At 47.6% G+C, this 24,279-nt stretch overlaps 1 protein-coding gene across 1 annotated transcript in view; it reads right to left on the bottom strand.

Moving 5' to 3' along the window:
• Positions 1 to 23,435, bottom strand: part of GLB1L2 (galactosidase beta 1 like 2) — a 95,556-nt gene extending 72,121 nt beyond the window's left edge. The window contains exon 1 of the mRNA XM_082273720.1: positions 23,316 to 23,435. Coding sequence (XP_082129846.1) covers positions 23,316 to 23,386 — 71 coding nt within the window. The 5' untranslated portion in view covers positions 23,387 to 23,435. The remainder of the gene's footprint in view (positions 1 to 23,315) is intronic.
• Positions 23,436 to 24,279: the final 844 nt, after the last annotated feature.

Genomic DNA, 24,279 nt, shown 5'->3' with positions numbered 1-24,279 from the left:
CTCCTCCCCTTCTGGGCGGGGCTCGCGCGCCGCCGGAGGCTCGCTCCCGCTGTTTTCAGTCACAGCGGGAGTCGGGCCAGGGGAGGAGCGGCGGTGATCACCGCCGTTCTTCCCCGATCGTCGGGGAATCGAGTGTGGAGATCCGCCCGCTTGTGTAAACAGAGCGGGCGGATCTCCTAAGTGACAAACAGTGACAGATTGCAGGGTTCAGCATAGCTGAACCTGCGATCTGTCCCTGTGTCACTCAGTCCCCTCCCCCCACACATGTCAGTAAGCACCAGGCATACATTAACTCCTCCCTCGCCAATAAAATTAACCCCTTCCCTGCCAGTGTCATTATTACAGTAACAGTGCATATTTATAGCACTGATTACTGTAGAAATGTCACTGGTCCCCCCAAAAGTGTCAAAAATGTCAGTCAAGGGTCCGATCTGTCCGCCGCAATGTTGCAGTCCCGCAAAAAAAAAAAAAAAAAAAAAAAAAAAATCGCAGATCGACGCCATTACTCGTTAAAAAAAAAAAAAAAAAAAAAACCAAAATGACAAAAATCTTTCCCTTAGTTAGTAAACGCAATAACTTTTGCGTAAACCAATCGAAATACGCTTATTGTAATTTTTTTTACCAAACATAGGTAGCAGAAAACAAATTGGCCAAAAATTTAGAAAAATTTAGATTTTTACATTTTTTTGGGGGAATTTCATATAAAAAAAATGTGAAAAATATTGTTAATTTTTCAAAATTTACGCTTTTTTTTTGTTTATAGCGCAAAAAGTAAAAATCACACAGGTGATCAAATACCACCAAAAGAAAGCTCTGTTTGTGGGAAAAAAAGGACGTAAATTTAGTTTGGGTATGGCGTCGCACGACCGCGCAACTGTCAGTTAAAGTCGCACAGTGCCGAATCGCAAAAAGTGGCCTGGACGTAAGACAACAAAATCCTCCGGTGGTAAAGTGGTTAACCACCTCCCACCCACCGTATAGACAAATGACAGTGGGCGGGGTGATCTCTTGTTCTGGAATGATGTCATAGGACGTTGTCCATCTCTCGCCGTAGGGTGCAATATAATAAAAGTTTGGGATTATTACTGCTTTAAGGAAAAATGATTCATAAAATTCTAATTCTAATGAGTGTGAAAGCATGCATTCACCTATCATTAATATTGTTTTATTTTATCAGTTTATCTGTTTGCATTCAAATAAAACTGGTGACATTTAAAGGAGGACTCCACCCAAAAATAAGAAAGAAGAAAAGCCTACTGAACAATACAATAACAAAACTAACATTTAGGTTTTTTTTTCCAGAGATTTCCCTCTTATTATGCAGGATTATGTAGCTTCAACAGTTTGCACAGTGCTTTACAATATAAATTGCTACCGTCTGCTGGCCAGCATCATTCAACCCACTTCCTCTGAGCCCAGGTCATCCTGGATTCTCCTCCGCCTCCCGTCTGTTACTGGACAGTAAAAGAAGAAGCAGCACAGTAATGATCTCATCTCTCTGTCACTCTGCTCTTTACCCCTATCAGCATGCTTCTCATGAACTGATTGGCTCCTTGGACTGCTTCTCACACTCCAGCTCTGCTGTTCAGGGGCTGCAAGACGCTCACACCAGGATAGATTCTGGAACTTTAACTGCTTACATTTGATAAATAAATGAAATGATGTAATAACGATTACAGAATGGCATTCATTTGTGTCTTTCACATCCAACTGAAGTTCAGCTATAAAATTCTGCCCCCCTCTGATTACCCAATGCAGGGGCCTCCAACCTTTATAAACAAAGGTTACTGTCCTTCAAACTATACTGGACTGAACTGGACTGTGGCCAGCGGGAGAAGAAAATGTCCTGGCATGAGTTGCTGGTGAGAGCTGGGAGTAAACAATGCCCCATCATTCATATTAGAGGGAGGAATAATGTCTCATTGTTGGTGTCAATAATAGTGTCCTGTCATTAGCATCAGTGGGGGGTAATAGTGCCCCATCAATGGTATTATTTAGAGGAATAGTGCCCTGTCATTGGTGTCAGTGGGAGGAATAGTTCCCCATCATTGGTGTCAGTAATAGTGCCCCATCATTGGTGTCATTGGGAGGAATAGTGCCCCATCATTGGTGTCAGTGGGAGGAATAGTGCCCCATCATTGGTATCAGTGGGAGGAATAGTGCCCCATCATTGGTATCAGTGGGAGGAATAGTGCCCCATCATTGGTGTCAGTGGGAGGAATAGTGCCCCATCATTGGTGTCAGTGGGAGGAATAGTGTCCCATTATTGGTGTCAGTAATTGTGACCCACCATTGGTGCCAGTATTAGTGCCCCATCATTGGTGCCAGTAATAGTGCCCCATTTATGGTATAATTGGGAGGAATAGTGCCCCATCATTGGTGCCATCCATGGTGTCAGTATTAGTGCCCCATCATAGGGGTCAGTGGGAGGAATAGTGCCTCATCCATGGTGTCAGTATTAGTGCCCCATCATTGGGGTCAGTGGAAGGAATAGTGCCCCATCATTGGTGTCAGTATTAGTGCCCCGTCATTGGTGTCAGTGGAAGGAATAGTGCCCCATCATTGGAGCCAGTGGAAGGAATAGTGCCCCATCATTGGTGTCAGTGGGAGGAATAGTGCCCCATCATTGGTGTCAGTGGGAGGAATAGTGCCCCATCATTGGTGTCAGTGGGAGGAATAGTGCCCCATCATTGGTGTCAGTGGGAGGAATAGTGCCCCATCATTGGTGTCAGTGGGAGGAATAGTGCCCCATCATTGGTGTCAGTGGGAGGAATAGTGCCCCATCATTGGTGTCAGTGGGAGGAATAGTGTCCCATCATTGGAGTCAGTGGAAGGAATAGTGCCCCATCTATGGTGTCAGTATTAGTGCCCCATCATTGGTGTCAGTGGAAGGAATAGTGCCCCATCATTGGTGTCAGTGATAGTGCCCCATCCATGGTGTCAGTATTAGTGCCCCATCATTGGTGTCAGTGGAAGGAATAGTGCCCCATCATTGGAGCCAGTGAAGGAATAGTGCCCCATCATTGGTGTCAGTGGGAGGAATAGTGCCCCATCATTGGTGTCAGTGGGAGGAATAGTGCCCCATCATTGGTGTCAGTGGGAGGAATAGTGCCCCATCATTGGTGTCAGTGGGAGGAATAGTGTCCCATCATTGGAGTCAGTGGAAGGAATAGTGCCCCACCCATGGTGTCAGTATTAGTGCCCCATCATTGGGGTCAGTGGCAGGAATTATGCCCCACTGTTTCTAATGATGGGAGCAATATTGCCCCAGGAGAAGATAAAAGCAAGCAAAGGGCAGCACCCAGCCCCCCGCAGATTGGAGACCACTGATCTAAGAAAGCCCAATAATAGGACACAGATCAATAATTTGTGTGATGAAAATCTATCCCAAATCTAGATGCAAATGTGGCCACTTTGATTTGCATTGCATTACTTCATCCGTAGGAATCCTGGGCTGCTCTGTGAATCACGTTTCACTGGGCTGACATTTATATAAACATAAGGAATAGTCCGGGCTCCCCGCATCAAATTCAATCTTGTTTAGTTATAAGAATTTAAAGTCCAACTGTAGCCAACTTTATTTTTTTGTTGGGTGGAGTGTGGAAGGGTTAGAAGTTAGAACCTGTGCCGGCTTTTTATACTCAGCAGGAAAAGAACGGACTCTTGCTCAAACCTAATTATAAAGTAGTAACAAACGGATCATTAAATGAATGTTCACCTTTACATCTTTTTTCTAGCTGCTCTATGATTGAACATTTATAAAACGTTTCCACCACTGTCTCTATCCCATCGCTTCCCCAAAATTCTGGATAAAGAGCACTTATTGAGCCCCCTACAGATTGACCCCCTGATGCAGAGAGGCAATGGGAACCCACAGGCTCATCCTAGGGCTGGTGGGTGCAGCAGCTGCCTTCTTACTAGGAGGGATTTCAGTGCCGCCCCTAAATGTTGCGTCTTCACGTGTGACTGTAGTCCCAGCTGAGAATGTGCAACTAGGAGTCATTATTATATCTCCACATTTAACACCAACTAAAAAATGTTCCCTTGCATTGGGGCTGTGCCTGCACTGCGCGAGTCAATTGGTACTTTTGGTCTGGGGGGGGGGGGGGGGTTCTTAAAGCGGTAGAAAACTCATTGGGAAAGATTGTGACCATATATATGGTTGGGATCCGCCTAAATACCGGGACCAGCACCCGACTCCCGCTGAGAGCCTGAGCCAGCCGCTCCCCCCCCCCCGTCTGCACTCCAGTAAGCACAGGGGGGCAGAGAGCTGCTCTTTACTCAATGATCGCTCAGTTCTCAGTGTCAGAGCCAGTGGGGGACCGATGCTGCATCCACCTAGATAAGTATACATGTGCAAAAAAAAGTCCATACGTCTCTTTTAACTTCCACTTAAAGTGGTTTAAAGTGCATTTTATGAAGGTAACATTGTGTGCTGCGGGACAGGGTATTGTTGCTAAGGAAGTCTGTTGTTGCTGGTGGGGGATCTACTGTTGCTGGGTCAGTTGTTGCTGGCTGCTGGAGAGTCTACTATTGCTGGCTGCAGGGAGATCTGTTATTGCTGTTGGAGATCTTTGGTTGCTGGGGGGAGGTATTTTGTTGTGGGTGGTCTATTGTTGCTGGCTGCAGGGGATTTATTTTACTACTTTTTTTTTGTTATCATTAACAAATTCCATACAAGTTACTTAGTGCCACAATTGTTAAGGGGCGGTACTGAGAGGTGGGTGGGGGGTAGAACCAAGGAGTGGTGCAGGAGGTGGGTGGGGGGTGGAGTAGAAGTAGAAGTGGTAGTAGTGGTAGAAGTAGTAGTAGTAGTGGAAGTAGTAAAAGTAGAAGTAAAGATAGTAGTTGTAGAAGTAGTAATAGAAGTGGGAGTAGTAGTAGTAGAAGTAGAAGTGGTAGTAGAAGTAAAGATAGTAGTAGTAGTGGTAGAAGTGGTACTAGAATTAGTAGTAGAAGTAGAAGTGGTGATGGTGGTGGTAGTAGTAGTAGAACTAGAAGTGGTAGTAGTAGTAGAAGTGAAAGTAGTAGTAGTATTAGTAGAAGTGGAAGTAGTATTAGTAGAAGTGGAAGTAGTATTAGTAGAAGTGGAAGTAGTAGTAGTATTAGTAGAAGTGGAAGTAGTATTAGTAGAAGTGGAAGTAGTAGTAGTATTAGTAGAAGTGGAAGTAGTAGAAGAAGTAGTAGTAGTGGTGGTGATGGTAGCAGTAGTAGAACTAGAAGTGTTAGTAGAAGTAAAGATAGTAGTAGTAGTGGTAGAAGTGGTACTAGAATTAGTAGTAGAAGTAGAAGTGGTGATGGTGGTGGTAGTAGAAGAACTAGAAGTGGTAGTAGTAGTAGAAGTGAAAGTAGTAGTAGTATTAGTAGAAGTGGAAGTAGTAGTAGTATTAGTAGAAGTGGAAGTAGTAGAAGAAGTAGTAGTAGTGGTGGTGATGGTAGCAGTAGTAGAACTAGAAGTAGTAGAAGAAGTGTAAGTAGTAGTAGTAGTAGTAGTAGTAATAAAAGTGGAAGCAGTAGTTGTGGTGGTGGTAGTAGTACTAGAAGTGAAGATAGTAGTGGTAGTAATGGTACTAGAAGTCGAAGTAGTAGTGGTGATGGTGCTGGTAGTAGTAGAACTAGAAGTGGTAGTAGTAGTAGAAGTAGTAGTGGTGGTGGTGGTAGTAGTAGTAGAACTAGAAGTGGTAGTAGAAGTAGTGGTAGTAGAAGTGGAAGTAGTAGTAGTAAAAGTAGAAGTAGTAGTAGTAAAAGTAGAAGTAGTAGTAGTAAAAGTAGAAGTAGTAGTAGAAGTGAAGATAGTAGTAGTAGAAGAAGTAGTGGTAGAAGTGGTACTAGAAGTAGTAGTAGAAGTATCAGTGGTGATGGTGGTAGTAGTAGTAGAACTAGAAGTGGTAGTAGTAGTAGTAGAAGTGGAAGTAGAACTAGAAGTGGCAGTAGTAGTAGTAGGAGGAGTAGTAGTGGTGGTAGTAGTAGTAGAACTAGAAGTGGTATAAGCAGAAGTGGTAGTATTTGGTGGTGGTAGTAGTAGTAGTAGAAGAAGAAATGGAAGTAGTAGTAGTAGTAGTAGAAGTGGAAGTTGTAGTAGTAGTAGTGGTGGTGGTGGTAGTAGCAGAAGTAGTAGTAGAAGTGAAGGTAGTAGAAGTAGTAGTGGAAGTAATAGTTGTAGTGGTGGTGGTAGTAGTGGCAGTGGTGGTAGTAGCAGAAGAAGTAGTAGTAGAAGTGAAGGTAGTAGTAGTAGTAGTAGTAGTAGTAGAAGTGGAAGTAGTAGTAGTAGTTGTAGTGGTGGTGGTGGTGGTAGTAGTGGCAGTGGTGGTAGTAGCAGCAGATGTGAGCAGAATTAAAATTGTTTAGTTTAATTTGCACAAGAAGGTTGTATTTCATACAAGTGGCCATTACTGTTTTGCATGAAAAGTAGTGAGTTTTTTGTTCGGATTGTTTACCTTACTCAGACTTTGTATGCAATCTATGTATGAGGCCATCAAATGTCAGTAAAATAAAGTACATACATTGCATGCAAAATGAATGGACTCAAATCTCACCGCACTGAATCCCATGTGAAATGCAGAGGAATGCGGTGCGCACTCCTGTGCGATTCATACCTAGGCTTAGAGCCAGTTCACACTAGAACTCAGTGCGGGAAAGCTGCGTTCCGTGAGGGTTTCCCGCACAATGTTAAAAAAGCACTGCATTTGCTATCTGCAGCGAGTGTCAGTACAGCCCAAGGGCAGTGCTTTTGCCTGCACAGGATTGCATGGTGCATGCACCACTTTTTGTGCGGTTGGGCGCAGTTTCAGTCTATTCTAATGACTGGGCAGACATGGCTCTGCACCTGGATTGCATGTGAACCAGGCAGGAATGCAGAGCTTGTAGCTGTGAGATTCATGGTGTGAACCGACCCTTAGATCAGATTAGAGGAGCATTGATCTAGTTCAGATAAACTGCTGCAGGATAGATCACGTCTATCACCTGGAATGTGCAGAAATATCCAGTTTGTGCTTTTCTTACCTTTACCATAAACAGTTTCCCACGTAAGCACAAAGCAGGGGAAACTCTTACTGTATGGAATCATTTTTGCAATCACTATTTGTTGAATAGTGACTGCATTTGCCTTCTTATTGCAGTGTGTATAGGGTGAGCAGACAGCGAGTGCAGAGATGCGGTCAGATTTCTCAGAAGAAGGTTTCTTTGTCATATACACTCACAGTCACTCCTTGTAATGTGACCTTGCTGGAGGCCATGTGCCAGTCACCACCCTCCACGGGTAACTCATTACAGCGACCCAAATTATAGAGCAATTCAAATGTAATTTAAGAAGAAGATGTTGAAATAAAACTTCTAGAATGATGATTTAGTGATTGAATGTAGCAGAGCGTATACAATACAATACAAAGACGTGTCAATCGATGCGCGTGCTCCGTATACCGGCGCCACAACTTTTCCTGCATAGATCCGTGTTGGCATCCTTCTTTCATTGGGAGATGGCATTGGAGCGAAGCAGAGCGACTGTCGCTGGGAAATTTATCACCAACATCAAACGTTGTCCAAATACAATGGCAGAACGACTGAGCTACAAATTACTGTAAAATCAGCGAGCAAAAAAAAAAAAAAATTACCAACGATTTCCCTAGCAAGAAATCGGTTCGGTTCAGGCTGCTGTCATGGCAAAGTCGTTCAACGTTGCCTGCGACTTAGCCCTGCGACTTCTTTCCAACTTGAATGCTATTTAGGAGCTTATACAAGGGCTGAAATCGCATCCAAGTCAGACCAAAGTAGTGCAGGAATCTTTTCCAAAGTCGGAGCAACTTGTGTGGGATCAGTTAATGAGAAAGTAAAGCCAAAGCTTTTGTTTGTACTTCTCCTGTGCACCCCTGTGACCCGTTTTCAGCACACAGCGGGCTGAACCCGGCTGACATCACAGAGCAGATGGAGGCTCAGGAAGCATTGCGACCATATGGTTGGGATCCGCCCACATGCCTGGACCGGCACCCGGCTACTGAGAGCCTGAGCTGGCTGCTCCCGCCCCCCTCCACTGACAGTCACTGAGAACAAAGCAATCAGAGCTGATTGATTCCCGCCCCCCTCCACATAGAACAAAGCAATCAGAGCTGATTGATTCCCGCCCCCCTCCACTGACAGTCACTGAGAACAAAGCAATCAGAGCTGATTGATTCTCGCCCCCTCCACTGACAGTCACTGAGAACAAAGCAATCAGAGCTGATTGATTCCCGCCCCCCTCCATTGACAGTCACTGAGAACAAAGCAATCAGATCTGATTGATTCCCGCCCCCTCCACTGACAGTCACTGAGAACAAAGTAATCAGAGCTGATTGATTCCCGCCCCCCTCCACTGACAGTCACTGAGAACAAAGCAATCAGAGCTGATTGATTCCCGCCCCCCTCCACTGACAGTCACTGAGAACAAAGCAATCAGAGCTGATTGATTCCCGCCCCCCTCCACTGACAGTCACTGAGAACAAAACAATCAGAGCTGATTGATTCCCGCCCCCATCCACTGACAGTCACTGAGAACAAAGCAATCAGAGCTGATTGATTCCCGCCCCCCTCCACTGACAGTCACTGAGAACAAAGCAATCAGAGCTGATTGATTCCTGCCCCCTCCACTGACAGTCACTGAGAACAAAGCAATCAGAGCTGATTGATTGATTCCCGCCCCCCTCCACTGACAGTCACTGAGAACAAAGCAATCAGAGCTGATTGATTCCCGCCCCCCTCCACTGAGAACAAAGCAATCAGAGCTGATTGATTCCCGCCCCCCTCCATTGACAGTCACTGAGAACAAAGCAATCAGAGCTGATTGATTCCCGCCCCCCTCCATTGACAGTCACTGAGAACAAAGCAATCAGAGCTGATTGATTCCCGCCCCCCTCCACTGACAGTCACTGAGAACAAAACAATCAGAGCTGATTGATTCCCGCCCCCATCCACTGACAGTCACTGAGAACAAAGCAATCAGAGCTGATTGATTCCCGCCCCCCTCCACTGACAGTCACTGAGAACAAAGCAATCAGAGCTGATTGATTCCCGCCCCCTCCACTGACAGTCACTGAGAACAAAGCAATCAGAGCTGATTGATTGATTCCCGCCCCCCTCCACTGACAGTCACTGAGAACAAAGCAATCAGAGCTGATTGATTCCCGCCCCCCTCCACTGAGAACAAAGCAATCAGAGCTGATTGATTCCCGCCCCCCTCCATTGACAGTCACTGAGAACAAAGCAATCAGATCTGATTGATTCCCGCCCCCCTCCACTGACAGTCACTGAGAACAAAGTAATCAGAGCTGATTGATTCCCGCCCCCCTCCACTGACAGTCACTGAGAACAAAGTAATCAGAGCTGATTGATTCCCGCCCCCCTCCACTGACAGTCACTGAGAACAAAGCAATCAGATCTGATTGATTCCCGCCCCCCTCCACTGACAGTCACTGAGAACAAAGTAATCAGAGCTGATTGATTCCCGCCCCCCTCCACTGACAGTCACTGAGAACAAAGTAATCAGAGCTGATTGATTCCCGCCCCCCTCCACTGACAGTCACTGAGAACAAAGCAATCAGAGCTGATTGATTCCCGCCCCCTCCACTGACAGTCACTGAGAACAAAGCAATCAGAGCTGATTGATTGATTCCCGCCCCCCTCCACTGACAGTCACTGAGAACAAAGCAATCAGAGCTGATTGATTCCCGCCCCCCTCCACTGAGAACAAAGCAATCAGAGCTGATTGATTCCCGCCCCCCTCCATTGACAGTCACTGAGAACAAAGCAATCAGAGCTGATTGATTCCCGCCCCCCTCCATTGACAGTCACTGAGAACAAAGCAATCAGAGCTGATTGATTCCCGCCCCCCTCCACTGACAGTCACTGAGAACAAAGTAATCAGAGCTGATTGATTCCCGCCCCCATCCACTGACAGTCACTGAGAACAAAGCAATCAGAGCTGATTGATTCCCGCCCCCCTCCACTGACAGTCACTGAGAACAAAGCAATCAGAGCTGATTGATTCCCGCCCCCTCCACTGACAGTCACTGAGAACAAAGCAATCAGAGCTGATTGATTGATTCCCGCCCCCTCCACTGACAGTCACTGAGAACAAAGTAATCAGAGCTGATTGATTCCCGCCCCCCTCCATTGACAGTCACTGAGAACAAAGCAATCAGATCTGATTGATTCCCGCCCCCCTCCACTGACAGTCACTGAGAACAAAGTAATCAGAGCTGATTGATTCCCGCCCCCCTCCACTGACAGTCACTGAGAACAAAGTAATCAGAGCTGATTGATTCCCGCCCCCCTCCACTGACAGTCACTGAGAACAAAGCAATCAGATCTGATTGATTCCCGCCCCCCTCCACTGACAGTCACTGAGAACAAAGTAATCAGAGCTGATTGATTCCCGCCCCCCTCCACTGACAGTCACTGAGAACAAAGTAATCAGAGCTGATTGATTCCCGCCCCCCTCCACTGACAGTCACTTAGAACAAAGCAATCAGAGCTGATTGATTCCCGCCCCCCTCCACTGAGAACAAAGCAATCAGAGCTGATTGATTCCCGCCCCCCTCCACTGAGAACAAAGCAATCAGAGCTGATTGATTCCCGCCCCCCTCCACTGACAGTCACTGAGAACAAAGTAATCAGAGCTGATTGATTCCCGCCCCCCTCCACTGACAGTCACTGAGAACAAAGCAATCAGAGCTGATTGATTCCCGCCCCCCTCCACTGACAGTCACTGAGAACAAAGCAATCAGATCTGATTGATTCCCGCCCCCCTCCACTGACAGTCACTTAGAACAAAGCAATCAGAGCTGATTGATTCCCGCCCCCCTCCACTGACAGTCACTGAGAACAAAGCAATCAGAGCTGATTGATTCCCGCCCCCCTCCACTGACAGTCACTGAGAACAAAGCAATCAGAGCTGATTGATTCCCGCACCCCTCCACTGAGAACAAAGCAATCAGAGCTGATTGATTCCCGCCCCCCTCCACTGACAGTCACTGAGAACAAAGCAATCAGAGCTGATTGATTCCTGCCCCCTCCACTGACAGTCACTGAGAACAAAGCAATCAGAGCTGATTGATTGATTCCCGCCCCCCTCCACTGACAGTCACTGAGAACAAAGCAATCAGAGCTGATTGATTCCTGCCCCCCTCCACTGAGAACAAAGCAATCAGAGCTGATTGATTCCCGCCCCCCTCCATTGACAGTCACTGAGAACAAAGCAATCAGAGCTGATTGATTCCCGCCCCCCTCCATTGACAGTCACTGAGAACAAAGCAATCAGAGCTGATTGATTCCCGCCCCCCTCCACTGACAGTCACTGAGAACAAAACAATCAGAGCTGATTGATTCCCGCCCCCCTCCACTGACAGTCACTGAGAACAAAGTAATCAGAGCTGATTGATTCCCGCCCCCATCCACTGACAGTCACTGAGAACAAAGCAATCAGAGCTGATTGATTCCCGCCCCCCTCCACTGACAGTCACTGAGAACAAAGCAATCAGAGCTGATTGATTCCCGCCCCCTCCACTGACAGTCACTGAGAACAAAGCAATCAGAGCTGATTGATTGATTCCCGCCCCCCTCCACTGACAGTCACTGAGAACAAAGCAATCAGAGCTGATTGATTCCCGCCCCCCTCCACTGAGAACAAAGCAATCAGAGCTGATTGATTCCCGCCCCCCTCCATTGACAGTCACTGAGAACAAAGCAATCAGATCTGATTGATTCCCGCCCCCCTCCACTGACAGTCACTGAGAACAAAGTAATCAGAGCTGATTGATTCCCGCCCCCCTCCACTGACAGTCACTGAGAACAAAGTAATCAGAGCTGATTGATTCCCGCCCCCCTCCACTGACAGTCACTGAGAACAAAGCAATCAGATCTGATTGATTCCCGCCCCCCTCCACTGACAGTCACTGAGAACAAAGTAATCAGAGCTGATTGATTCCCGCCCCCCTCCACTGACAGTCACTGAGAACAAAGTAATCAGAGCTGATTGATTCCCGCCCCCCTCCACTGACAGTCACTGAGAACAAAGCAATCAGAGCTGATTGATTCCCGCCCCCTCCACTGACAGTCACTGAGAACAAAGCAATCAGAGCTGATTGATTGATTCCCGCCCCCCTCCACTGACAGTCACTGAGAACAAAGCAATCAGAGCTGATTGATTCCCGCCCCCCTCCACTGAGAACAAAGCAATCAGAGCTGATTGATTCCCGCCCCCCTCCATTGACAGTCACTGAGAACAAAGCAATCAGAGCTGATTGATTCCCGCCCCCCTCCATTGACAGTCACTGAGAACAAAGCAATCAGAGCTGATTGATTCCCGCCCCCCTCCACTGACAGTCACTGAGAACAAAGTAATCAGAGCTGATTGATTCCCGCCCCCATCCACTGACAGTCACTGAGAACAAAGCAATCAGAGCTGATTGATTCCCGCCCCCCTCCACTGACAGTCACTGAGAACAAAGCAATCAGAGCTGATTGATTCCCGCCCCCTCCACTGACAGTCACTGAGAACAAAGCAATCAGAGCTGATTGATTGATTCCCGCCCCCTCCACTGACAGTCACTGAGAACAAAGTAATCAGAGCTGATTGATTCCCGCCCCCCTCCATTGACAGTCACTGAGAACAAAGCAATCAGATCTGATTGATTCCCGCCCCCCTCCACTGACAGTCACTGAGAACAAAGTAATCAGAGCTGATTGATTCCCGCCCCCCTCCACTGACAGTCACTGAGAACAAAGTAATCAGAGCTGATTGATTCCCGCCCCCCTCCACTGACAGTCACTGAGAACAAAGCAATCAGATCTGATTGATTCCCGCCCCCCTCCACTGACAGTCACTGAGAACAAAGTAATCAGAGCTGATTGATTCCCGCCCCCCTCCACTGACAGTCACTGAGAACAAAGTAATCAGAGCTGATTGATTCCCGCCCCCCTCCACTGACAGTCACTTAGAACAAAGCAATCAGAGCTGATTGATTCCCGCCCCCCTCCACTGAGAACAAAGCAATCAGAGCTGATTGATTCCCGCCCCCCTCCACTGAGAACAAAGCAATCAGAGCTGATTGATTCCCGCCCCCCTCCACTGACAGTCACTGAGAACAAAGTAATCAGAGCTGATTGATTCCCGCCCCCCTCCACTGACAGTCACTGAGAACAAAGCAATCAGAGCTGATTGATTCCCGCCCCCCTCCACTGACAGTCACTGAGAACAAAGCAATCAGATCTGATTGATTCCCGCCCCCCTCCACTGACAGTCACTTAGAACAAAGCAATCAGAGCTGATTGATTCCCGCCCCCCTCCACTGACAGTCACTGAGAACAAAGCAATCAGAGCTGATTGATTCCCGCCCCCCTCCACTGACAGTCACTGAGAACAAAGCAATCAGAGCTGATTGATTCCCGCACCCCTCCACTGAGAACAAAGCAATCAGAGCTGATTGATTCCCGCCCCCCTCCACTGACAGTCACTGAGAACAAAGTAATCAGAGCTGATTGATTCCCGCCCCCCTCCACTGAGAACAAAGCAATCAGAGCTGATTGATTCCCGCACCCCTCCACTGAGAACAAAGCAATCAGAGCTGATTGATTCCCGCCCCCCTCCACTGACAGTCACTGAGAACAAAGTAATCAGAGCTGATTGATTCCCGCCCCCCTCCACTGACAGTCACTGAGAACAAAGTAATCAGAGCTGATTGATTCCCGCCCCCCTCCACTGACAGTCACTGAGAACAAAGCAATCAGATCTGATTGATTCCCGCCCCCCTCCACTGACAGTCACTGAGAACAAAGCAATCAGAGCTGATTGATTGATTCCCGCCCCCCTCCACTGACAGTCACTGAGAACAAAGCAATCAGAGCTGATTGATTCCCGCCCCCCTCCACTGAGAACAAAGCAATCAGAGCTGATTGATTCCCGCCCCCCTCCATTGACAGTCACTGAGAACAAAGCAATCAGATCTGATTGATTCCCGCCCCCCTCCACTGACAGTCACTGAGAACAAAGTAATCAGAGCTGATTGATTCCCGCCCCCCTCAACTGACAGTCACTGAGAACAAAGTAATCAGAGCTGATTGATTCCCGCCCCCCTCCACTGACAGTCACTGAGAACAAAGCAATCAGAGCTGATTGATTCCCGCCCCCCTCCACTGAGAACAAAGCAATCAGAGCTGATTGATTCCCGCCCCCCTCCATTGACAGTCACTGAGAACAAAGCAATCAGATCTGATTGATTCCCGCCCCCCTCCACTGACAGTCACTGAGAACAAAGTAATCAGAGCTGATTGATTCCCGCCCCCCTCCACTGACAGTCACTGAGAACAAAGTAATCAGAGCTGATTGATTCCCGCCCCCCTCCACTGACAGTCACTGAGAACAAAGCAATCAGATCTGATTGATTCCCGCCCCCCTCCACTGACAGTCACTGAGAACAAAGTAATCAGAGCTGATTGATTCCCGCCCCCCTCCACTGACAGTCACTGAGAACAAAGTAATCAGAGCTGATTGATTCCCGCCCCCCTCCACTGACAGTCACTGAGAACAAAGCAATCAGAGCTGATTGATTCCCGCCCCCTCCACTGACAGTCACTGAGAACAAAGCAATCAGAGCTGATTGATTGATTCCCGCCCCCCTCCACTGACAGTCACTGAGAACAAAGCAATCAGAGCTGATTGATTCCCGCCCCCCTCCACTGAGAACAAAGCAATCAGAGCTGATTGATTCCCGCCCCCCTCCATTGACAGTCACTGAGAACAAAGCAATCAGAGCTGATTGATTCCCGCCCCCCTCCATTGACAGTCACTGAGAACAAAGCAATCAGAGCTGATTGATTCCCGCCCCCCTCCACTGACAGTCACTGAGAACAAAGTAATCAGAGCTGATTGATTCCCGCCCCCATCCACTGACAGTCACTGAGAACAAAGCAATCAGAGCTGATTGATTCCCGCCCCCCTCCACTGACAGTCACTGAGAACAAAGCAATCAGAGCTGATTGATTCCCGCCCCCTCCACTGACAGTCACTGAGAACAAAGCAATCAGAGCTGATTGATTGATTCCCGCCCCCTCCACTGACAGTCACTGAGAACAAAGTAATCAGAGCTGATTGATTCCCGCCCCCCTCCATTGACAGTCACTGAGAACAAAGCAATCAGATCTGATTGATTCCCGCCCCCCTCCACTGACAGTCACTGAGAACAAAGTAATCAGAGCTGATTGATTCCCGCCCCCCTCCACTGACAGTCACTGAGAACAAAGTAATCAGAGCTGATTGATTCCCGCCCCCCTCCACTGACAGTCACTGAGAACAAAGCAATCAGATCTGATTGATTCCCGCCCCCCTCCACTGACAGTCACTGAGAACAAAGTAATCAGAGCTGATTGATTCCCGCCCCCCTCCACTGACAGTCACTGAGAACAAAGTAATCAGAGCTGATTGATTCCCGCCCCCCTCCACTGACAGTCACTTAGAACAAAGCAATCAGAGCTGATTGATTCCCGCCCCCCTCCACTGAGAACAAAGCAATCAGAGCTGATTGATTCCCGCCCCCCTCCACTGAGAACAAAGCAATCAGAGCTGATTGATTCCCGCCCCCCTCCACTGACAGTCACTGAGAACAAAGTAATCAGAGCTGATTGATTCCCGCCCCCCTCCACTGACAGTCACTGAGAACAAAGCAATCAGAGCTGATTGATTCCCGCCCCCCTCCACTGACAGTCACTGAGAACAAAGCAATCAGATCTGATTGATTCCCGCCCCCCTCCACTGACAGTCACTTAGAACAAAGCAATCAGAGCTGATTGATTCCCGCCCCCCTCCACTGACAGTCACTGAGAACAAAGCAATCAGAGCTGATTGATTCCCGCCCCCCTCCACTGACAGTCACTGAGAACAAAGCAATCAGAGCTGATTGATTCCCGCACCCCTCCACTGAGAACAAAGCAATCAGAGCTGATTGATTCCCGCCCCCCTCCACTGACAGTCACTGAGAACAAAGTAATCAGAGCTGATTGATTCCCGCCCCCCTCCACTGAGAACAAAGCAATCAGAGCTGATTGATTCCCGCACCCCTCCACTGAGAACAAAGCAATCAGAGCTGATTGATTCCCGCCCCCCTCCACTGACAGTCACTGAGAACAAAGTAATCAGAGCTGATTGATTCCCGCCCCCCTCCACTGACAGTCACTGAGAACAAAGTAATCAGAGCTGATTGATTCCCGCCCCCCTCCACTGACAGTCACTGAGAACAAAGCAATCAGATCTGATTGATTCCCGCCCCCCTCCACTGACAGTCACTGAGAACAAAGCAATCAGAGCTGATTGATTGATTCCCGCCCCCCTCCACTGACAGTCACTGAGAACAAAGCAATCAGAGCTGATTGATTCCCGCCCCCCTCCACTGAGAACAAAGCAATCAGAGCTGATTGATTCCCGCCCCCCTCCATTGACAGTCACTGAGAACAAAGCAATCAGATCTGATTGATTCCCGCCCCCCTCCACTGACAGTCACTGAGAACAAAGTAATCAGAGCTGATTGATTCCCGCCCCCCTCAACTGACAGTCACTGAGAACAAAGTAATCAGAGCTGATTGATTCCCGCCCCCCTCCACTGACAGTCACTGAGAACAAAGCAATCAGATCTGATTGATTCCCGCCCCCCTCCACTGACAGTCACTGAGAACAAAGTAATCAGAGCTGATTGATTCCCGCCCCCCTCCACTGACAGTCACTGAGAACAAAGTAATCAGAGCTGATTGATTCCCGCCCCCCTCCACTGACAGTCACTTAGAACAAAGCAATCAGAGCTGATTGATTCCCGCCCCCCTCCACTGAGAACAAAGCAATCAGAGCTGATTGATTCCCGCCCCCCTCCACTGAGAACAAAGCAATCAGAGCTGATTGATTCCCGCCCCCCTCCACTGACAGTCACTTAGAACAAAGCAATCAGAGCTGATTGATTCCCGCCCCCCTCCACTGAGAACAAAGCAATCAGAGCTGATTGATTCCCGCCCCCCTCCACTGAGAACAAAGCAATCAGAGCTGATTGATTCCCGCCCCCCTCCACTGACAGTCACTGAGAACAAAGTAATCAGAGCTGATTGATTCCCGCCCCCCTCCACTGACAGTCACTGAGAACAAAGCAATCAGAGCTGATTGATTCCCGCCCCCCTCCACTGACAGTCACTGAGAACAAAGCAATCAGAGCTGATTGATTCCCGCCCCCCTCCACTGACAGTCACTGAGAACAAAGCAATCAGATCTGATTGTCAGTGGAGGGGGGCGGGAATCAATCAGATCTGATTGCTTTGTTCTCAGTGACTGTCAGTGGAGGGGGGCGGGAATCAGTCACTGAGAACAAAGTAATCAGAGCTGATTGATTCCCGCCCCCCTCCACTGACAGTCACTGAGAACAAAGCAATCAGAGTTGATTGATCGCTCCATTCTCAGCCTTAAGCCCCGTACACACGATCAGATTATCGAACGATCCGATTTTTGTTACATGCTAGTCTGATGTGGAAAGTGAAGAGTTTATTTTCATACGCAAATTCCCGTACGACAGAATTCTACTTCAGAAGTGATGTCATGTGTTGGATTGCTTTCTATGTGTTCTTTCCTCTCTGATCATGCCTTGCTCTTAAATTTTTTTTCAGATGAAAACTGTACTAATTAAACAAAAATCGGACGTTGTGTTGACGTACGATAAGAATTTTATAGCCTGCATATCCAGATTTTGTCGTCCGAAAATCCGTAATCGGCTGTCGAAAGCACCATACTAACAATCCGAAAATCGGCAGATCGTTCATCGGACGAAATTTCCCCTCCGATTTTCGTATCGTGTGTCCAGGCCTTTAGTCTCAGTTCACACTGGTGTGATGCGGGAAACCCTGCGATTCAGTGCCGGTTCCTGCATTGCACCAGAATTGCACAGTGGTTCACACTGAGATCTGCGAATCGCTGAGAATGTCAATGTAAAGTTAATCACACCCCCAGATTGGTTCATAGACCGCAGTGCAGGAATTGGATCGCATAGGTGTGAACATCCATGCGATCCGATTCCAGTGAAAACCAAAAAAAAAAAAAGGCCCCGTTTGTTTTTTTTTTATTCTCCCTCTTCCATTCTCCCCCTCCCTTTCTTCTATACTCCTTTCTATCTTGACTCCTCTACTTTCTCGCTGCCTCTCTATTCTTCTGTTCCATGTCTTCACTACAGCTATAGAAAAATTAAGAAGATGTGACGTCCAATGCGGCAGTTGGTCTTTCCCAGTGGTTATACGGTTGTGCCTTGAAAGCCTGAGCCTTCCTTTGGCCTATCTGTTTAATGATTTTCCATCCTCTAAATGTTGGGATTGTGATATTATATTTCAAGGTCACGCATTTCCTCTTTAACTGGTTACATATTTATTTATTTTTTCCTTCTGTGGTTTGACCATATGTTGTGAACTTTTTGCATCGGACTAGTGAGAACCGGTGTCCTGCTGAATCACATGCGATGTCTGGCATCGCACTAGTGAGAACCGGTGTCCTGCTGAATCACATGCGATGTCTGGCATCGCACTAGTGAGAACCGGTGTCCTGCTGAATCACATGCGATGTCTGGCATCGCACTAGTGTGAACCGGTGTCCTGTGGAATCACATGCGATGTCTAGCATCGCACTAGTGTGAACCGGTGTCCTGTTGAATCACATGCGATGTCTGGCATCGCACTAGTGAGAACCGGTGTCCTGCTGAATCACATGCGATGTCTGGCATCGCACTAGTGAGAACCGGTGTCCTGCTGAATCACATGCGATGTCTGGCATCGCACTAGTGAGAACCGGTGTCCTGCTGAATCACATGCGATGTCTGGCATCGCACTAGTGTGAACCGGTGTCCTGTGGAATCACATGCGATGTCTAGCATCGCACTAGTGTGAACCGGTGTCCTGTTGAATCACATGCGATGTCTGGCATCGCACTAGTGTGAACCGGTGTCCTGTTGAATCACATGCGTTGTCTGGCATCGCACTAGTGAGAACCGGTGTCCTGTGGAATCACATGTGTTGTCTGGCATTGCACTAGTGTGAACCGGTGTCCTGTTGAATCACATGCGATGTCTGGCATCGCACTAGTGTGAACCGGTGTCCTGTCGAATCACATGTGTTGTCTGGCATCGCACTAGTGAGAACCGGTGTCCTGTGGAATCACATGCGATGTCTGGCATCGCACTAATGTGAACCGGTGTCCTGTCTAATCACATGCGATGTCTGGCATTGCACTAGTGAGAACCGGTGTCATGTCCAATCACATGCGATGTCTGGCATTGCACTAGTGAGAACCGGTGTCCTGTCGAATCACATGCAATGTCTGGCATCGCACTAGTGAGAACCGGTGTCCTGTCCAATCACATGTGTTGTCTGGCATCGCACTAGTGAGAACCGGTGTCCTGTGGAATCACATGCGATGTCTGGCATCGCACTAATGTGAACCGGTGTCCTGTCTAATCACATGCGATGTCTGGCATTGCACTAGTGAGAACCGGTGTCATGTCGAATCACATGCAATGTCTGGCATCGCACTAGTGAGAACCGGTGTCCTGTCCAATCACATGCGAGGTCTGGCATCGCACTAGTGAGAACCGGTGTCCTGTCCAATCACATGCGAGGTCTGGCATCGCACTAGTGAGAACCGGTGTCCTGTGGAATCACATGCGATGTCTGGCTTTGGACTAGTGAGAACCGGTGTCCTGTCTAATCACATGCGATGTCTGGCATCGCACTAGTGAGAACCGGTATCCTGTCTAATCACATGCGATGTCTGGCATCGCACTAGTGTGAACCGGTGTCCTGTCGAATCACATGCAATGTCTGGCATTGCACTAGTGTGAACCGGAGCCACCGGGAGACCCAAGCAACCAGTCGGCACGTCCGCTGGCTGGATGGAGTCTCGATCTAAGCCGGATGCGGCTTTGATCGGGTCTCTGATAACGTAACCCAGAGGTGGCGTCCATGACGTCACTTCCGGGTTACTCTGCTGCTAAAGGCAGCAGATTCAAAAAGTGACTGTATTAAAAAATGCTGTTTTCGGCGTTTTGAATACAGGGAAGTGCAGTGGAGGGGTTTGGGGTCTTTTAGACCCTCGATCCCTCAATAAAGAGTACCTGTCACTGCATATTGCTGTCACAAGGGAGGTTTACATTGCTTGTGACAGCAATAAAAGTGATCAGATTTTTTAAAAAAATAAATAAATAAAATAAATAGGAAAAAAAAAAAAAATGTTAGCCGCCCCCGTCACCGTTAGCTCGCGCACGAAAAAAAAACGTATACGGAAGTCGAGCCGCAAATTAAATTGCTGTTCAAACCCCACATGTGAGGTATCGCCGCGATCGCCAGAGAGTGAGCAATAATTTTAAAAAAGAGCTAAACTCTACCTCTAAATTGGTAACCGTTAAATAAATTTTAAAGCGTCGCCTATGGAGATCTCTATTGACCGTAGTTTGTCGCCATCCCACGGGGGGGCGCAATTTTAAACCGTAACATATTGGGTATCTATTTACTCGGCGTGACATCATCTTTCACAATATACAAAAAAATGGGCTAACTTTACTGTTTAGTATTTTTTAAATGCAGTGAAATGTGATTTTTTGTAATTTTTTTAAAAAAAAAATGGCGTTTGAAAGACCGCTGCGCGAATACCGCGTGACAAAAAATATTGCAATGACCGCCGTTTTATTCTCCAGAGTCTTTGCTAAATAAAAAAAAAAATATATATATATATATATATTTATATAATATAATATTATATTATATTATATTATATATATATATTTGGGGGTTCTAAGTAATTTTCTAGCAAAGAATACTGATTTTAACTTGTAAACAAAAAGTGGCAAAAATAGGCCGGGGGCTTAAGTGGTTAAGGGGGCAAATCTTCCAGCCCTTAAGTGGTTAAAGAATAAAAAAAAAAAAAAAAAAAAAAAAAAAAAAAGGTAAATAATGCCCTGCACTGTAACAATGGAAAGCTCCGCCCCCTACACAACGGACGCCGGGACATTTCAGCGTTCACCTCGATGAGAAATGGGACCTTGGTGTTTGCTGAATCTCTCCTGCTGACAAGTCCTCTGTGCGTCTCCATCAACACTTCCTTATCTACAATTCCCCAACCGCAGCGCACCGCACTGATCTCTGCTCCAAATCTGACCACAGCCAGGATTAGACATATATATTGATACATTGTATACAGAAATCTACAGAGACATTCTATACACACAGTATGGATACATTGATACAGAAGAAGGGTTCTTGCATGTTTAGACTGCAGCACAATAAAATACTCTTTATTTACCCGTCTATAGGCCCATTTATCAAAACATTTTCATTATTAATATTTTACCTTTTAAAAATGTTACCCATGTGCATGTAAAAACGCAAAACAAATGCGTCTCAGCAGGCCAAATTACACTGCAGCTGTGACTCCCTGGCATCACAATACTTCTATCTAGCCAACAATATTCTGTATAAATGTATTGTTATCTATACTGAATATTATTATTATTATTATAATACAGGATTTATAAAGTGCCAACAGTTTGCGCAGCGCTTTACAACATGGAGGGCAGACATTACAGTTACAATACACTTCAGTACAGGAGGAAACAGAGGGCTCCTTAGAGCTTACAATCTACATTATCTCACAAAAGTGAGTACACCCCTCACATTTTTGTGAATATTTTATTCTATCTTTTCATGTGACAACACTGAAGAAATTACTTTGCTACAATGTAAAGTAGTGAGTGTACAGCTTGTATAACAGTGTAAATTTACTGTCCCCCTCAAAATAATAGTACCCCATCATTGGTGTCAGTGGGAGGAATAGTGCCCCATCATTGGTATCAGTGGGAGGAATAGTGCCCCATCATTGGTGTCAGTGGGAGGAATAGTGCCCCATCATTGGTGTCAGTGGGAGGAATAGTGCCCCATCATTGGTGTCAGTGGGAGGAATAGTGCTTCATCATTGGTATCAGTGGAAGGAATAGTGCCCCATCATTGGTGTCAGTGGGAGGAATAGTGCCCCATCATTGGTATCAGTGGGAGGAATAGCGTCCCATCATTGGTGTCAGTGAGAGGAATAGTGCCCCATCATTGGTGTCAGTGGGAGGAATAGTGACCAATCATTGGTATCAGTTTGGAGGCAGTCATTGACATCTAACAAAAACGCCTGTAATCTGCCAAAAAAAGAAGCCTATGTACATTTTTAAAACTTCAGGTAACAGAACGCTCAGATGTGACCAGGGACCATAGAAATGAATGGGATTTTGCTTTTTGGGTGCTCTGAGACCTCAGAGATGAGCGTTTTATGAGATGAACAAATCTCAGGGGTGAGCGCGGCCATAATTGTGATTTTCTCTACCAGTAGAATACAAGTTGGCCTTCATTTATAAAGAAATGTGATTTTATCCGATGTGTTTTATAACCAATAGAAGAATATATAAATAGATTTTGTTCTAAGTCTGTGCTCACATAATACGGGAATGGGATGCGTTTTGAACTGCATTGGAATCGCATACCATGTGACAGGCGGCCTCCTCCCTGCATCGGGGGTCACACATGTGCGGAGCGGCCGCGCTTTTTAAAAAGAGTCCTGTGTGTTTCTCAGTCCGGTTCACGCGTGTTATCAGGTAAACCCCCCCCCCCCCCCCCATCACAATACACGGATCAGTGATCGGGAGTTAGACCAAAGCACTGACCAATCAGGAAAAACCTGACAGGCTGGTTATACAGACCGATCAGTTTCTGTACACCCCCAATACATGGATGGACACATCCAGTCCTTGCTGAACCCGACCATTCCACATCCATGTATGGGAGGATTCTATTCACACTTTTATTTCAGTATGGGACAGAGCAATGAAGGGTTAGACCCCTCCCCCTCCCCCTCCTGCTTCTGGTGACACCAGGCCAGGAAGTGGGGGAAATCTCAGTGGGGATATAGCTTGCAATATATGTATGTCTGTGTTTTTATATTATTTTTATTGAACAATTGAAAGTTATGTCACCACTGAGGCAATTTCACCCACTTCCTGTCCTGGTGTCACTAAGAAAGGAAGTGAAGAAAAATCTCCTTAGTGGGGACATAACTTATATATATATATATATACACACATACACACATATCTTATATATGCCCCCTCAGTGGGGACACAGTAATAGATATAGATTGTGACCTGCATGTCTCCATGGAATGGAAGGAGATAGGAGTAAATAGAAGCTCAGTGTGCGCCCCCCGCCTGTCACCTCCCCCCTCATAGGTTCCCCAGTCCTCCTCTGACCTGAAGATGACAATGACGGCCAGCAGCAGCCCGCACAGCACCAGCAGCCTCCGCCGCCGCTCCCGCCTCATATCTCCTCCGGGCTCCGGCTCCTCTCTCTCTTCACAGCTGCTCCGCCACACTTCCTGGTTGCCGGGGAAACGCCAAGCTCTTTCCTCACCGCCGCCGCCGATAGGACGCCTGGGGATACGCTCCTACTGCGATTGGCTGAGGGGCAAGATAGGCGGAGACGAGTTACTACCTCGACTGTCAATCATGCAGCCAGAGGGCAGCAGATATGAATAGCGCCCGCTGTGCTGGTCAGTCAGAGCCTGGCTGTGTGCCCCTCCCCCCTCTCTATGGAGCCTCCCTTCCTCCCATCACTATGCCTCCCCCCCTCTCTACTCTCTATGGAGCCTCCTTCCCATCCCTGTGCCTCCCACCTCTCTATGGAGCCTCCCTCCTTCCCATGTGTAATCACTGTGCCTCCCACCTCTCTATGGAGCCTCCCTCCTTCCCATCACTGTGCCTCCCCCTCCACTCTACTCCCTATGGAGCCTCCCTCCTTCCCATGTGTAATCACTGTGCCCCCCACCTCTCTATGAAGCCTCCCTCCTTCCCATGTGTAATCACTGTGCCCCCCACCTCTCTATGGAGCCCCCCTCCTTCCCATGTGTAATCACTGTGCCTCCCACCTCTCTATGGAGCCTCCCTCCTTCCCATGTGTAATCACTGTGCCCCCCACCTCTCTATGGAGCCTCCCTCCTTCCCATGTGTAATCACTGTGCCTCCCACCTCTCTATGGAGCCTCCCTCCTTCCTATGTGTAATCACTGTGCCCCCACCTCTCTATGGAGCCTCCCTCCTTCCCATGTGTAATCACTGTGCCCCCACCTCTCTATGGAACCTCCCTCCTTCCCATGTGTAATCACTGTGCCCCCCACCTCTCTATGGAGCCCCCCTCCTTCCCATCACTGTGCCTCCCC

This window comes from Pelophylax lessonae (assembly GCF_965119305.1).
Source record: "Pelophylax lessonae genome assembly, chromosome: 12".
NCBI classification, from domain to species: domain Eukaryota; kingdom Metazoa; phylum Chordata; class Amphibia; order Anura; family Ranidae; genus Pelophylax; species Pelophylax lessonae.
Note: the sequence above shows the minus strand (reverse complement) of the source record. Positions and strands in the feature narration are given on the sequence as shown.